At 41.9% G+C, this 17,105-nt stretch overlaps 1 protein-coding gene across 1 annotated transcript in view; it reads left to right on the top strand.

The window, feature by feature from the left end:
• The window catches only part of LOC307228932 (teneurin-3), a gene marked incomplete at its 5' end in the record, with an annotated part of 375,882 nt that overhangs the window by 294,503 nt on the left and 64,274 nt on the right, over window positions 1–17,105 (top strand). Inside the window, 7 exons of the mRNA XM_079998784.1 lie at window positions 107–195; window positions 6,480–6,599; window positions 8,266–8,398; window positions 8,484–8,612; window positions 11,769–11,900; window positions 11,990–12,125; window positions 14,487–14,630. Of these exons, the coding sequence (XP_079854910.1) occupies window positions 107–195; window positions 6,480–6,599; window positions 8,266–8,398; window positions 8,484–8,612; window positions 11,769–11,900; window positions 11,990–12,125; window positions 14,487–14,630 (883 nt within the window). The remainder of the gene's footprint in view (window positions 1–106; window positions 196–6,479; window positions 6,600–8,265; window positions 8,399–8,483; window positions 8,613–11,768; window positions 11,901–11,989; window positions 12,126–14,486; window positions 14,631–17,105) is intronic.

The raw sequence follows: 17,105 nt of genomic DNA, 5'->3' as shown, positions 1-17,105 counted from the left end.
TGTGTGTCTGTGTCTGTGTCTGTGTCTCTGTGTGTGTGTGTGTGTGTGTGTGTGTGTGTGTGTGTGTGTGTGTGCGTGTGTGTCTGTGTCTGTGTGTTTTCCTCAGGTGGCTAGGTCTTTCTACCAGCGAATCCACTTCCTCACTGGCCCGGACTCCAGCCACATTGTCACTGGTGACAACCCTTTTAATAAGAGGTGAGCTCCCGCAGCGTGACGTGGCACCCCACCACCGAACTAAACAATTGTATCTCAAAACAGTTATATACAACATTTTAAATGCATAAACAGATGAAAACCTGTTGATGTTGATGTGACTTATCTACGTACTACATGTTGGGTGTGGTGGTCAACCCCGAGATCTGTAAGGATTATTGTAAATTTCTATCTCAGAAGTATCGTTTCTTGCCTAGTAGTGTAATTAATTACAATTGATTGTTTGTGATACTAATCAAGCATGAGTTAAATGGTCTCTCCTGAATAAAAAATATAAGTAATTAAAGTAAAACACAGAAATGCACAAAAACTAAAATAAAAAATTGAATTATTACTAAATAAATGAAATTAAATATAATAGAAGGTTAGGTACAACATTAAATAAAATTGCTAAATAAACACAAATACCCCAAAAAAAGACAGACAAGAAAAGTCAAATAAATGAATGTACAGAATATACATGCAATCCTATGCACAAGATAAGTTATTGATAAAAAATGCTTAATTACAGTAATGCATGGAATTGGTTACTCCCACTACGACACACGTATATAGTACACACACACACACAGACACAGACACACAGACACACAGACACACACACACACACACACACACACACACACACACACACACACACACACACATACACACACACACACACACGCAAAGCGGAAATGTCTCAGAGTATGCAACAATTATTTTCCTATTGGTACACACACCTACACATTAGGATTTTATGCTAATATGTTTATTCTAAGTTCCTCTGCATCATTATAGATACAGAATTGGAAACAAACTGTACTGAGTAAGGGAGTGGAGGAGGAGGACGATTGGAGATTGAGCTGTACATCACCTCTTCCCTCAGGGACTGCTTTAGCCTCTGTCAGCCGGTATCTTGGAGACAGTTGGAGAGAAGTGGCAGGGATGGCAGTGTGTGCATTGGAGAGACAAGTGTTTGGTGAAGGTGTTCTCCCCCACTCTCTTTAAGTTCCTTCAAAAGAGAATTTGAGACAAGAGAGGGAGAGAGTGGGAGTAAGAAAGCAAAAAGTCAAACATGTACGTACCACGATATCCATAAATTGCAACCAACACACGCATACTGCAATCAATACTCCGAGATGGAGAACAGTCATTGACAGTAGTCTCTGGGGTTGAATATAATAGGGTATAAGGCGCATACTTCCTTGACTTGATTACCGAGATGATTTTGAGGATGGTGAGAGAAAGTTGCTGGCTCCATTCTTAACACTCCAGACAATGGAGGTTTCAGTTGCTTTACAAATATCTCTTACGCGACTCTGCGTTTGGCAGCAATCCTTCTCCATCGCATTTTTCCATGTCCGTCCTCTTGGTCAAGAATCATTTTGTGGATAGGTGTTTTGAAGTCATCAAACCGGGTCCCTAAACCCCTCAAATATATTCACACAAATGTTGCACTGCAGTTACACCGTAGTTAACACAAAGGAAAGAAGCTATCGTTCATTTTTCACTCACTCAAAAGTGTGTACTTTGGTCCCATTGACTTACACGTCAAGGGAAGCATGATTTTTTCCTCAGTCAGCCAGGAGAGCACTGATTGAGGAAGCCGTGCTTGGCATAGCTTCACTTTCACACTCCAGTCCGTAAAGTGCAAGAGAGTTAGACGAGTAGGAGGTACATCCACATCGAAGGAATACGAGGGAAGTGCTATTCAGCCAGTTCTGTCATTTTTTTTCCCCCTCACATTCTTTTATACCAGACAGAATTTTTCATTGTGCGACGGTAGAGCGGCATCTGTAATAAAAACTTCTTATATGTTCATAATAGACTGCAGCCACCACCTCATAACAGGATTGCTGATTCATTAGGATTAGGGCTTGAAAACTCTGTGTGTGTGTGTGTGTGTGTGTGTGTGTGTGTGTGTGTGGGGGCAGAGGGGAGGGTTATAATTCTGTGTCATGTTTTCAGTGACACATGCTGACAGTCGCATGTTAATACATTTGTACCAGCTCAAGAGTTGAATAGACACCCACACGCCCGCACAACCTAACAACCTATTATAAAAACCTTTCTTTGGTCAGGATTAAATCTGATGCAACATGATGTATATACCTTTAGTTAATTATTTTGATGCACACACAGAGACATTCACAAACACACCATACACCCGCACTCAGTGGCGGGCTGTGAATTTTACACCTAGGCCTTCAGTGGCGTCCTACCTAAATCAATCCACCTCTAAATACCATCATTATGGCGCCATGCTTACAGACACCATCAATAGTATACAGAAATGCAGTAGAACAGGATGTTGCATCACAGACAGGTATTTTATATTGCAAGAATAAATGCCATTATTAAAGCAAGAAACCTAATTAACACAATTCAACAGGTTTCCTTTCACTGCAGTCAGAGCTGTGCCACATACATATATAGCAGAAGCATAAATATTAACCTGATATGATGACAAAATGACAAAAATAAAGAAAATGAATTACACTAACCAAAACATTTGATTATTTGTACACAAAATTCATCCTCCTCTCTTTCCTCAAGAAGAGTTCAATGACTCAGTTGTACAGGTTATCTGTGTGTTTCAACTCCGACAGTAAGCCCTTTTCAATCGCCATGGAGCGTAATGCTGAAAGTCGAGTCTGTCCAGTCATATTTCTGGCATAAGTTTTAATTCTCTTTAGAGAATGTCCGCTTGACAGACGCAGTTGACACAGGGATAGTCACCGGCAAACATGCCAATGTGTACAGCTGCCCCATGCTCTCCCTCAGAATTTTCTGCTGAATGAAATTCAGCGGGACTATTCCATTCAAAATCAGTCACGGCATACATTACAGTCGGTTCTGTTTTAAGCTGAGACAGGTCGAAAAGTGTTCCGTGACTCTGCGTTAAGCTGGCTAAGGCTGTATGCAGGATTTTTTTCCGGGTGTGTCTGAAACTGCTGGGGGTCTAGGAGGGACAGAAACATTAATTTTCCATGGTCTTGAAATCGATTCCGTATCTGGCAAATAATGGTGTCCAGAATATTGCTGTGAAGTTGTTGGTAGTTTGCGTGAAGATCTCCGTGTGCTGGGCCTCTCCATGCTTCGTAGATCTGACCAAATTGGCCACATCCGAGTACTCAAAAATCCCATTAAATGTGTGAAGCAAAAAACAAAACTCGAAATCGTCCCGACGTGCATTAAATCCATCAGCACAACGCACAGATTCCTCGTCATACTCATCATGATGCTCCAGTATGTGGTGAAACAGCTCCTTTAGGGCTGACTTTCTTCTCAAAGTCTGTACTGACCAAACTTGATGTGTATTGCCACCGCATTGGTGACACACGAGGAAGACGCCGCTGGCAAATATCGATTTGATTAGTCAGTTGCGTGCGCTGAGGGGATCTGGAGGAAAATGCAGCTAGGCCACTGAGGTGGGCAAAAAAGATCTTGCATTCTTTAAGCTTTGAGGCCCCTTGAGTCAGTGCTAAATTTAGTTTACGTGCATGGCAGTGTATGAATAACACCATAGGTGCCCTCTCCTTAACTTTAGCCTGCACTCCATTTAGTCCAGATGACATGACAGGTGCACCATCGTAACACTGTGCCACAACTTAATCCAGACATTCATTTTACTCCAAGAAACGGACAATAAGAGCAGCAATGTCATGGGCTTGCTTGCCACTAGTAACATCTTCAAATGTTATGAAGCGCTCCTTGACACCCGTGTCCGTCACATAACGCAGGACCAGTGCGAGCTGTGCTGCATTACTCACGTCTGTCGTCTCGTCCACCATAACAGCGACAAATGTGCTTTATTACTCTCCATTTTTATCTCTTCTCCCATCACTTCAGCAGTAGCATAAATCAGGTCGTTTTTTATTTTGCCTGACGTCCCTCAAAACATTTTTTTAGTGGACAGGTGATAATGTATGTCACTAGTGCTCTCAGCAAAAAAAGAAAGAAGCTCCAAATAGTTGCCTCTATTTGTGGATCCAGGGCTTTCATGGTGTCCCCGAAATGAAAGTTCTTGTTTACCCAAAAATATGACACAATCGATCAGTCCTCTCAAATTTTCCCTATTTTTCTTCACCTTTTTGTTGTGGAGTTCCATTTCCCGTTGCACTCGTTCGTTGAGCTGCTGGTTTCCCCGAACATTTTCAAAATCGCCGTCGCTTGTAAGTGTCCGGCCGTGCTTTGGTGTCTCATTGCCGCCTCGGTTAGACAACTCAAGTTTGCAAACCCAATGTGGCTCCAAACACCAAGTCAATCCGTTGCAAATAACAGACATTCCCAGCAATACAATTTGCAGTGTTCCTCAGAGGCTGTAAGCCAAGGGTACCGCTCGTAGTTTGTGACTTGAAAGTGGCGGACAAATCCTTGGCCGACCTTTTGTTATGATGTCCAGCTTTTCTTGAAAAGTCGGTCTTGAAAATGGCGTTAAAATTATATCTGCGATTATATCAATTAATTATTAATTATGAATTATTATAATATGAATTAATTTCTTCTCCTCCTTCAGCCATTGTGGGTTGAAAAAACTATTAAATAACGGAAATATTTTAGCTTGTAAAGGTCGCTACGAATGTGGTTTAGCTAGTTCTCACGCTCTCTGCCCATCCAATCAAAGGACAGGAAAATGCCGATGTTATTGAACGCCTGCTTGATGGCTCTGGTGTCGCCAATTCGAAATATGCTTCGTTGCCATTGATTTTAAGTTCCAAGCACCCACACCATTGATTCTGAAGGCCTCAAGGCAGATTTCTTTGACATGGCAACACATGATGGATGAAATCTGATTGGATAAAAGCTGTAACATAAACATACACTACTGGAAACAGCGCAAACAAGAGAAAGGCTATGAAATGAATATAATTAACATTTGGGAATAATTATATGAATAGAATAGACATTTGGGAATAATTTTATATATATTCATGAAAATAAATATATAAAAATGCAAGTCAGTGATTCTGATAGTGTTTTGGCCAGCAGAGAAGGCCTTGCTGGCCCTGACGGCCCACCACTGCCCGCACTACACCTGACACCCCTCCTGTTTTCCCCTGGATTCTTCCGTATTTTACCTTTCTCTTCCGCTGTCCTCCTGTTAAAATATTTTCCCTTCAATCTCCCGTATTTTTAACCTTTCTAAAAAAATGCACTGATATTTTAAAGCAAGTGGTTGCCTAGTGGTGATTTTAGGATTCACTGTGTGTACCATTGTCTAAATGTAAACATAGATGAATATGTGGACAGCAATCCTAGCGGTCTCTGCTTCGCTGCACGTCCCCGTTCCTGTTTCTCCAAACAATACAAATAATAACATTGTGTTTTTATTGTACATGTATTTATTTTCCTTTTTAGGGAGACATCTTCAGTCACTCTCTTACTTGTTTCCAACATTGTTTTTTCTCCAACACACTCACAGCTGATTGGCTATTACAAACCCCACCTACCCCACACACCCCACCCCGCTTCCTCCCTTACTTCCCCAGCGTAAATTACAGGTGCATTAGCTGGACAATCGTTGGCATACTGAATTATTATGGGATGATGGTGATGAGAGAGGGCGCCGCTCGCTATTAGAAGACACACTGTGGGTGTATCAATGTGTAATTTAATTATGAGAAGATGGTGTGTGTGTGTGTGTGTGTGTGTGTGTGTGTGTGTGTGTGTGTGTGTGTGTGTGTGTGTGTGTGTGTGTGTGTGTGTGTGTGTGTGTGTGTGTGTGTGTGTGTACCTTTTCCTCAATTTCCTCAGTGTCAGTGTTGATCTTAGATTATCTTTTTTTATGCCCATTTCCATCTATTTGTCCCTGTGTATGTGTTTTTTCTTGTGCTTTTCACACTTATGCATTTCAACAAGCTGCTCTACACACATATTTTGTCTTTGGCATGTTTTATATAGTATGTGTATGCCCATTAGTGTGTTTGGATACATATTGCCAAGCCAAGGTTGTGTGCGTGTGGATGTGTGTATTATCAAGCTGTGTGTGTGTGTGTGTGTGTGTGTGTGTGTGTGTGTGCGTGTGTCACATTACTTGTATGTGTGTATGGCCAAGACAGGTGTGTGTGAGGTGGTGATTTTGTCAAGGTAGGTGAGGTGTGTGTGTGTGTGTGTGTGTGTGTGTGTGTGTGTGTGTGTGTGTGTGTGTGTGTGTGTGTGTGTGTGTGTGTGTGTGTGTTTTGTCATGCTAGACTTCATAATGCAATTAATCCCCACTGTGTTTTGTCATGTTTCTGCGTTTGCTCATTCAACCCAAAAAAATTCTCAATTTTTTACCACAGCTTGGTGTCCATCATCAGAGGACAGGTCTTGACAGCGGATGGGACACCACTGATTGGGGTCAACGTCACGTTTGTCCACTATACAGAACACGGCTACACCATTACGCGCAAGGATGGGATGTACGTACACACTTACACACACACACACACACACACACACACACACACACACACATAGAGGGCTACAGATAGCGACCATTCAGTCACATTTTGCGACCATTTTTGGAGACAGTGATAGAACATTTTATAACTATGCACACTGGCATATGTCATCATCGTATATCATGTGAAATACTAGGAGTAGCATTATGATGCTGCTCGCCTCTTAAAAATGCACAGCTTTTGTCGAGAGAACAATCAATCATTGCAACAACAAAACAAGCACATGCAAAAATGCCTGCAAATATTTATACCGCACCTACAACACATACACACACACCCTACCCACACATTAAAGCGTTCATGCACTTAGGAGAAGAAAAATATTTGGCGTACACTCCTGGGGGAACTAATGCGTCATGTGCCGGGCGAGTGGGATGAAAATGCAAATACGGTAATGCACACTACATGCAGCCACGCAAATAAACACAAATCGTGGTGTTTACATTTAGCCCTGCATTCGGATCAGCTGATTACGGTCCATTCAGCTCAAACGTTTAGCATTGTGACGCCGCATTACTGCCGCAGTGGCTAAGAGCTAAATCTCCTTTACATCTTAACGTCTAATTAACTGGTCTCGGAAAACAACTGACATCAGACAACAAATCACTGTTTAAAAAGATTGCAGTCCCAGGAAGCCCTCTATGTGAGTGTTTATGTTATTATCGTTGTCGATTTTAATCTGATGACTATTTACCCCCGAGTGGGTGCGAGGAGAAAGGGGTTAGGCACCAAAGTATTATTTGAAGAGTCAATCTCAAGCATCCTCTTGTTTGGTCGATGTTTGCCAAATTGAATTAGTTAAATTAAAAACCATGTTTTTGTAAGTTGGCCAAAGGCCCTTGAAAGCACCTGAAGGATGACCGGGGGTCCATGACACCCACTTTTAGAACCACAGACCTGGGAAATAAAAGGCAAACACACAAATAACCATTTCCACTTTCAGGGGTAGGAAAACGCAAAAAAAGAGCAAAACCAGCGAATTTGCATTCTTCTTTTTCTGAATAATGTTCTACAGCGGAAGAAATTACTTATGAAATGAAACCACAAATGTAGAGGAAGCATCTTTTCTTTTAAGTTAACTGATTCGCTGACTACTTCAGTATGTGGTTGTGGTAAGTTAAGTATGTGGTTATGTGTTCTTATTGGTTCTTAAGGTCTTATGGTCGTACTCCTCACTCCTTATTAACAACAAAAAACACTTCCCTGTGTTTAAAAAAATGTATCGAAAAAAAGAGTAGAGCAAAAAAGAATAAAGCAAAAAAACAAACCTTGTTTCTAATTGGCCACTGTATCGGAGGCGGGAGAACATTCCCCTCCTCCTTGGTAGAATAAGTTATGTTATTGACTTTGAGGGAGCCACGAGCAGATTATCAACCCTGTGTGATCAAAACTGTCAAATTTTAGGAGGAGTTTCCGATTTCAGCCTATCAGATGCAACCTACTGTATATATAAATCAGTACATATTAAAGTACAGTTGGAGACCTTTCCAATATCCTTATATTTGACAATAGCGCCACCGCGGACAAAAGCAGTAGCACTAACAGCTGCTTCCTATGGTGTTGAGGTGTTACTCCAACTGGGAGATTAGGATGACTAACAGCTTAAATTTACCCCCTGGTCCAGGTTTGATCTGTTGGCTAACGGAGGGGCCTCCCTGACCCTAAGCTTCGAGCGCGCTCCCTTCCTCACCCAGTACCGCACTGTGTGGGTGCCATGGAATGTCTTCTACGTCATGGACACCCTGGTCATGAAAAAGGTAGGGGTTTGATTTGACTTACTGAAGTGATGACTGGCAGACCTGCCAACGATGGCTTTATCAGCTGTTTCCTGTATTTTTCCAGGAGGAGAATGACATTCCCAGCTGCGACCTGAGCGGCTTCATTCGGCCCAGCCCGGTCATCGTGGCCTCCCCGCTATCCACATGCTACCGTAGTTCACCTGAGGACGGTCCCATCCTACCCGAAACACAGGTAGGAACCCACCACCCCCAACTCAGGGACACCTCCTGTCAGTGTCCCGTCATCAGTCTTTGCGGTAATATCCATGTTACATTTGACGAGTCTGTCTCTTTAGAAGGGCCACAAAACATGAATTAAATGTTGTCCGGGTAGACAATGGAAAGAGTGCTTCCGTAAAGGGTGCTTTTTGTTGAATTACTTGTTGACAAAATGATCTGGACTTGTTGAATCCCTCTCATGCAAACTTAGTACGAATGGGGAAAGAGACGAGTCGGGTGCCTGGAAATTCTGAGATCCCGCAGTAAAATAGACGAAAAACATATCAAGTTTTTCATTTAGATTGGTAAGTGAGAGAATTCAGCGAGTGGTATTCCCACTGAGTGGAATTGTGTGAGGCAGATTTGAGTGGGTGTCAGAGGGGAGTAGAATTTGACTTTGGTATGCTACTTCCAAGTCCATACTAGCGTAGCACCCTTGGCTCCTGCTGTGTTCGATACTGCTCTCTTTCTCTCATCCTCAGTCACCAGACTGAGGATGTAAGGCCACAAAGGAATTTGGGCTCTGTTTCATCTGTTTATAAAGAATGCTAGTAGTCTCCGTGCGTGTGCACGCGCATACACACACACGCACGCACGCACGCACACACACACACACACACACACACACACACACACACACACACACACACACACTAAGCCACACCCTGGCTCTATTTGCATGCCTGAGAGACTTGACTGTTTCCCTTAGCTAAAAAAATGAAACGCATGGCAGATGAATGTTGTAATTCCAAGTGGAAGTGGAAGTGGGAGGGAGCAATAGAGAGTGAACTGGAAATAACAAACACGTAAATAAAATATAAACCAATCTCTGTGTCTTCATATAGGGTATAGTCCATTCGTGTTATAATAAGTCTCTTCCAGCATTCACTGTGTAAGTGTGCGTGTGTGTGTGTGTGTGTGTGTTTCTTTCTTCCTCTCTGTGTTTATGGAGAGCCGAAGGCTTGGCCGATGGTTTAAAAGTTGTGGAGGCGTTTGAAACCTAATTAAAGGGGAGGCTAATAAAGAAAGAGGTGCTCTTAAAGGGAATGTAATGGATCTCAGATGAACACTTGGCGTCATGCAAATGATAAAATGACTGAATGTGGAGAGAGATTTCTCTTTCTCCTCGCACACCTACCCTACAATGCCCTCTCGCTAGCTCTGTAAATGCAGGAAACATCAAAGTTTCAATATGTTATTTGTCAAGTGCCCAATAAGGGTTTCAACAGCAACAGCAGTTTCTGGTACGTCTTTTAGTTTCCGTCAGTGGCAGCGGTGTCAAGACACAGGGAACAGAACCTTAATTGTGAGAAGGGTTCAAATTGATTAGAGAATACTGTTAATAACAATCAGACGGTGGATGGATGGATGATGGGATGCATGGTCATTCCATTGGAGGTTTCATGGGAACAGCGTACTGTACCTTGAAAGCCTGTCACACTTTAGTCCCTCCAGCCTAACAGATAACGGTGTGATGGAAGTATAACTCCAACCCCAATGGAATATCGGCAACATGACTCTTAAGTATGTTTGAGAGACTGGATTAATTTTTTTATTTATATTTATTTCATGTTCTTCTGGTGACTTTGATGCACCCCCCTCCCCACAACCACCACCACGTCCCTAACTCTCCCACCTCCCTCCCAACCCTCGACATCCCGCTGTCGGTGCCACACACACCCTGCATCGCGTGTCCTCTGCCTGGCTTTTAAGTGAGCGCCCACCGACAGCGCTGTGATTTAGTCCACTTGAATTACCTTAGGTTCAATGCAAGGACACACGGACACACACACACACACACACACACACACACACACACACACACACACACACACACACACACACACACACACACACACACACACACCCCATGAGTGTTGCTCACACCTGCTTTCATTAAATACACACTCGCAGTTAGCAGCGAGCTCATACACACGTGGGCGTCGTGCTTCTGCAAGTATTTATTTAATATTTTCTGCAGCAGCAAACCGTCTTAGCATTCTCTCCGTCTGTCTGTCTGTCTGTCTGTCTGTCTGTCTGTGTCTCTTTCTCTCTCTCTCTCTCTCTCTCTCTCTCTCTCTCCCTCTCTCTCTCTCTCTCACACACACACACACACAGACACACACATACACATTCCCACACGTCAGGGTAGAGTCTGTCTAGCTAGGGGAAGGTCTTGGACAACTTGACTCACCATAGGCAACAAAGGGCCAAGGAGATTTCAATATGTGTGTGTGTGTGTGTGTGTGTGTGTGTGTGTGTGTGTGTGTGTGTGTGTGTGTGTGTGTGTGTGTGTGTGTGTGTGTGTGTGTGTGTGTGTGTGTGTGTGTGTGTGTGTGTGTGTGTGTGTGAGAAAGACACCAAATTTCACTCTCTGGATCAAAGCAGTCCTCTACCCGTCCTTTACCTTTAAAAGGTAGAAATATTTGAATAGAACTCTTGAGATGTAAACTAGCAGAGGAGCCTTTTGTTTGAGCGGCTCTCAGATTTCCTATGACAGAGGACAAAATCAAAGGCCTGATGATCTTCCTAAAATCCACCTTTTCAATATTTTTTTTGTCACTACATTCCTTGTTGCCCCACCCAGTGGTCGGGTGATCAATGAATTGTCCAACTGGCTGATTGCTGAAAATACCTCAATGTGTTTTTATTTATAAATGCCAATTTAAATGTGTAATTTTCCCGCAGTCGTAGCAGCTGTGCTCTCACGGATGAGATGTGTACAAAAAAACAATACGTGTTGAAAAATGTGTGACTTAGCATGTTAGTGCTTTGTCAAATGTTCCCCATTCAAGAGATGTACACCTTAACAGCAAAGGCAAGGTTTAAAATTAGGGCCTAAAAGGCCTGCTGTACTTGGAGTAGTTTTCGTTTGTCAGGATTCAAAGTCGCATTTCACAGAACAGCAAAAAACCCTAAATTCAATATTAAACAGCCAATGAGCTACATATTACTCTTTTGCCTGTCTGCAATTCTTAACCCCAACCCTAACCCTTGCTACAATTAGGTTGTGCCACACGTGTGCTATGACTTAGCGGTCAGCTGGTGGTTCTGCCCAGTAGAACCTATGGAAGTGGAAACACTGCGGAACTTTGCTGTCTTACACCATTTTTACCTCCCCCCTTCGCAGGTGTTACAAGAAGAAACATCAATCCCAGGAAGCGACCTCAATCTCATCTACCTGAGTTCTAGGGCCGCTGGCTACAAGCCTGTCCTCAAAGTCACCATGACACAATCCTCCATACCTTTCAACCTCATGAAGGTAGGTGGGGGGGGGCTATAATACAACATGTGATGATGCGACACCTGCGCACCTGCGCACAAAGTAACAAGAAATGTGCTTCTTCCCAGGTTCATCTGATGGTGGCGGTAGTAGGTCGCCTCTTTCAGAAATGGTTCCCCGCCCAGCCCAATCTCTCCTACACGTTCATTTGGGACAAGACAGACGCCTACGGTCAGCGCGTCTATGGGCTGTCCGAAGCAGTTGGTGAGTTGGCCTAGCTTTTCCACTCCAACGGCATTGAAAGATTTTTATAAATACAATGATAATATACCTTGAATAACTGTAACTGAATCATTGTGTTGTTAATATGAGGTTTGGCAACACTGGAGCTGATTTTTCAGTAGAAGCCATGTCAGTGTAATGTCTTACTGCGTATTCTTCAATGCACATACATTTTGGTCAAAAAGAAGAATCCCACCATTGTTTCTAAGGGAACTTTTTGAAGAAAAGATAAAAACGAGATTGATGACATCCAATGCCGCCATTAGTTCACCGGGCCTTCTGAAGTCGATGGCCCTTTTTTGCCAATTGTCAGCTTTGACTTCATCATTGATTGAACATAACTGGAGAGTCAACATGGCATGGGAACCCCCTCTCACAGCTTGATCAGGCGGAGGTTTAAAGGCAAACTATGCGATTAATGAGCGACCAGAGGCGGCCAACTCGCTTTGCCGCTGACTCGCCACTGCTAACGGTAGCCTGGCTTAATGGCAATTAATGTAATTTACAAGTCAAATTTAAAACCACCTGCTGAGCATGTATTTGAAGTTGAGATGCACTCAGTTGAGTAACTGGACGAGGTTAACAAGCCAAAAAGTAGGACATTTTAGAAAGTTCCTCCCGCAAAGAAAGTTTTTTTCTTAACTCTTCAAGGAGTCGCTCTTCTCCCTGGGCAATTTTGAAGTTTTATTTGTTGATATTTCTAAAATAAACTACTTGTGATTGTTTTAGTTAGTGCATCTGTGTTGTGCGAACCTTGCCTTGTTTGTTGCCTTCATAATTTGCTCACAGGTTTCTGTTGGAAAATATATTTTCATCACAACGAACCCTCATTGGATAAATAGTTATATACTGGAAATTGTTAGCCTAATGCTGACATTAAAATCATTTGAATCATTTGCACATTGTGAGATACATTAAAGTATTTCTGACAGACAACTCTTAGATTTAATTTGTACAGAAAACATAGGCATGCTTAATGGGATACAAATATAGGAGTGATAAGCTCGAATCCCCCCATTGGATATAAGAGTAAAGCCCAACAGGTGGATGCAGGGGAGGTGGAGCAAGCGCAGCAACACAGCAGGCAGACAGAAAAGCAGGTAGGGCAAGAGGGATTGGCTGCTTTAACAGGACGGCCCATAAGGGCGTGGAAGCCTGTGGCGCTGTCGAGTTGTCTGACAGAAGTAGGTCCGCAGGCTACACCTCTTTCGTGTAATCATGGTTTATTTTTGTATATTGCCACAGCATGTCTCACAATTCTATTATTTTTATTTATTTATTTTTAACCTGTGCGTTCAGCATGCTAGGCATGCAACACAGAGTATGTGTATATCATTGCATCTAGGACATAGTTAATCTGCAAGTGGAGCTCAACTTCTCAACCTGCAATGTCACTCTTTCTTCATTCTTTAATCATCAAGAACTGCTTGCAATAATTCTGTCCTGTGGATGATGAATTCAATTCAATGAATCTGTATTAATCCCCAAAGGGCAATTAGATATTTGGGCATAGTACAACAAACACAATTAAAACAAGCAACAAACAGACACAGGCTGCTGAAGGTTCAAATTGAATAGAAAATACTGAAAATAGAAAATAACAATAAGACGGATGGGTGGATACATCAGTGCTCCGGTAGGGCTGGAAGTGCAGTTGGAATTAGAAGTAATAATAATAATAATAATAATAATAATACTACTACTACTACTACTAATAATAATAATAATAATAATAATGACAATAAAAAATGATAACGGTGATGATGGTTATTATAATAATTAAAGCTCAATGAAAATGGCTTAATCCTCACAGATGGTGACTTTTCCAGTGCACGCAGTTTTGTTTAAAGACATAAAAACGGCAACTATGCACTACGGTTCTCTACCCCATACCGGAGTCAGTCCTTTCTCCTTCAGCTTTACTCCTCTTCGTCAGTTCTTTATTCATTCTGTATTTTTTGTTTTTCTTTTCTTCCGCTGACTGTGTGGTCGCCTCATCAGCTCTAAAATAACACTCCAGCTAGGCAAACCACACAGACAGACCAACACTGGCCAAGATTTCCTCCCTCCAACCCCCCCTCCCCCCATGTCTGTACTCGTAGTCCTACTACAATACCTCTATTCCCCATTTTTTGTTCTATTATAGTTTGCCCTTTCTTAATACCTCCCATCCTCCAATGACATGTCATATTAAGGCTCTGGATTGAATCGTACTTGTCTTTATTAGGTAACAAAGAATCAAGGTGTCAAATGTAGCAATTACAAGCGGAACAGAGTTGTCTAAACAAAAGCAAATTTCTGAAGTAAAGTATTTATTTTGTGTGATATATTTTATTTCTCCAGTGTCAGTGGGCTTTGAGTACGAGTCCTGCCTGGACCTCATTCTGTGGGAAAAGCGAACTTCCGTCCTCCAGGGCTATGAGCTGGATGCCTCCAACATGGGGGGCTGGACCTTGGATAAGCACCACATACTGGATGTACAGAACGGTAGGAAGCACCACAAAAGAACACACACACACACACACACACAGGAAATGAAAATTAAATTAAGATCAAAGTATCTGGATATTCCGTTTTGGGCATTTTGATGATCATCTCCACCATGACTCCTAAATGAATAGTGATTTTACAAGGTCAGATTGTTTTGATATGATTAGTGAATGCTTCAGATCAGACCGGACCCATCCAAAGCTACACAAATTTTCTCTTCTCTCAGAGAAACTCACTGACTAAGCACAGTTTCAACAAGAATCGAAGCAGAACGTTGCATTTCATTATTTTTGAGGCAAAGTTAACCCAAGCATGACTTCATTTTAGTATAGCTAATTGTTTCCCAATCTATCAAAAGTTTAAACATTTTAGTATTCAATTGCAACAATATCACAATACTAAGACATTTTACATTGGCAGCTGGTATAATATACTGTAGAGCTCTTTCTCTACAGTATATTTGACAACATGCATTTTCCTCCCAAGGCACTTTATATCTCGCTGCCTCTTTCTCATCACACATCTCTCATCTCACATCTACCCCTCACCGTAAACCAGGACATACAGTATCTCTTTTGTATCTTAATTGCTGGCAGAGCACAATTATAGGAAATACGACTTATATGTGTTTTTGGACTCTCCGACGGACTGCCCCCTTAAAAGATCAAGGCAGCCAAGCAGTCTCGCTATACTGTAATTGGTCAGTGCCGTAAATTTTCTACGTCAAAGGGAAGTCACCACAGCGGCTTTACCTCACTATATACCTCAACACCAATCTCCTGATCTCAATGACTTCATTAAAACAAATTGAATTCTCCGCAAAGTCATCAAATCTGGTGTGGCCAGGGCCTTTCTTCTCACCCCCCCTTACCCCCTCCCCCCCCTCAATCCATGATAAGTTACTCTGTAGTAATTTATGCCTGGCAGTGGTGCCTCTCAAACAGGCTTATGTCAGCCATAATGGTAAACCCTGTGTAAATCTATTGAATGGATCAGCTTGCGCGTGTGAACGGGTGTGGGCCTGCTATAATGGTAAGCCTCTGTAAAAATATATTGAAAGTTTGCTCTTTAGCGCCAGTGGAAAAGCGTGAGACAAGGCGTGAATTAGGCGAGACTGAGCATAGGGAGATTGAAATGGAACATGGGAAGGGGAGAGGAAATATGACTCAAGAGAAGGGAGCGGGGAAGGTAACAAGATTTCTTTTTCTGGCCTTGCCGTGAGATGAATGTGACATCTTGAGAAGTGACATATCTACAAAGATATGTGGAAAGCCATTAACATACGTGCCCGCCTTCGTGTGGGCTTGTGCGCGTGTGTGCGTGTATGTATGTATGTGTGTATGTGTGTGTGTGTGTGTGTGTGTGTGTGTGTGTGTGTGTGTGTGTGTGTGTGTGTGTGTGTGTGTGTGTGTGTGTGTGTGTGTGTGTGTGTGTGTGTGTGATTGAGTGACCTTGGAATATTGGAAGCCCCTTCCATGTGCAGCCATTAGCACAGCCTAGAGGCAGAGAGGGGTAGAGGAGGCGCTAAATGACAGTAAAAATGCACAGGAGAGATTCATGGGAGATATTACAGAGAGATCTTTCCTCTTTATGGATGCCATTGCTTCACTTTTCAGTGGACCAGTCCAAACCGGGGCCAGATTCCCCATTCATCAAATAAATGTTCCTGAATTACCAAAAAGAGCCGAAGGCTCTCGCTTTCTAAGCTGAAATTTGTTTTTAAGTAAAAATGCCATAATGGTAAACCCTGTGTGAATCTATTGAATGGCTCATTATATGTTCTTATAAAAGTACTGTTACTTAAAAAATATTTTAACTCAAATAGAAGTAAAATAGGTTAAAATAACAACTTGACTGGGACATAAATTTGAAGTTTTGTAATACATCCTTACGGTTGTATTACAGTCGAATAATTACATACGTTCAAATTTTGTGCATTGCACCACAAGGCAACAGGCTTGATTTTTAGTTCAGCGTTGAATTCAGAGAATGTATAGTGTGTTAGGAGTCCTGTTTTCCTCTGTGTGTTATTATTATCCGTTCATCATAAATTTGTTTCTAAATCTACAGAAGAAGAGATGTGAGCAAATTAACAACTAAAAACATTTTTTCAAGAGTCTGACTAAACCGGGTGGAAAGTATTTTGCCTCCCCTTTGAAAACATACTCAAAGAAAAGTTACAAATAAGCACTGTTTCTAAAAACTCAGCGAGGGAAAATTTAACATGGACTTTAATTGGCATAGTTCATCTACATGTACTAGGAGTTTGTCATGTTTATTATTGGTGCGTATTTCCAGAGGATTAGCATTTAAAAAAAGCTGAAATAAAATAATCATAACAATAATAAAATAAAGAAAAAAAAAATTTAATGAAATTAAAGATAAAATAATAATTTGATGAAAAAGTTAAGTACTATATGCATGCATAGCCAAAAAAGGTAAGACAATAATAGTCAAATATTGAACTTGATA

This window comes from Zeus faber (genome assembly GCF_960531495.2).
Source record: "Zeus faber genome assembly, chromosome: 4".
In the NCBI taxonomy this organism is placed as follows: Eukaryota; Metazoa; Chordata; class Actinopteri; order Zeiformes; family Zeidae; genus Zeus; species Zeus faber.
Note: the sequence above shows the minus strand (reverse complement) of the source record. Positions and strands in the feature narration are given on the sequence as shown.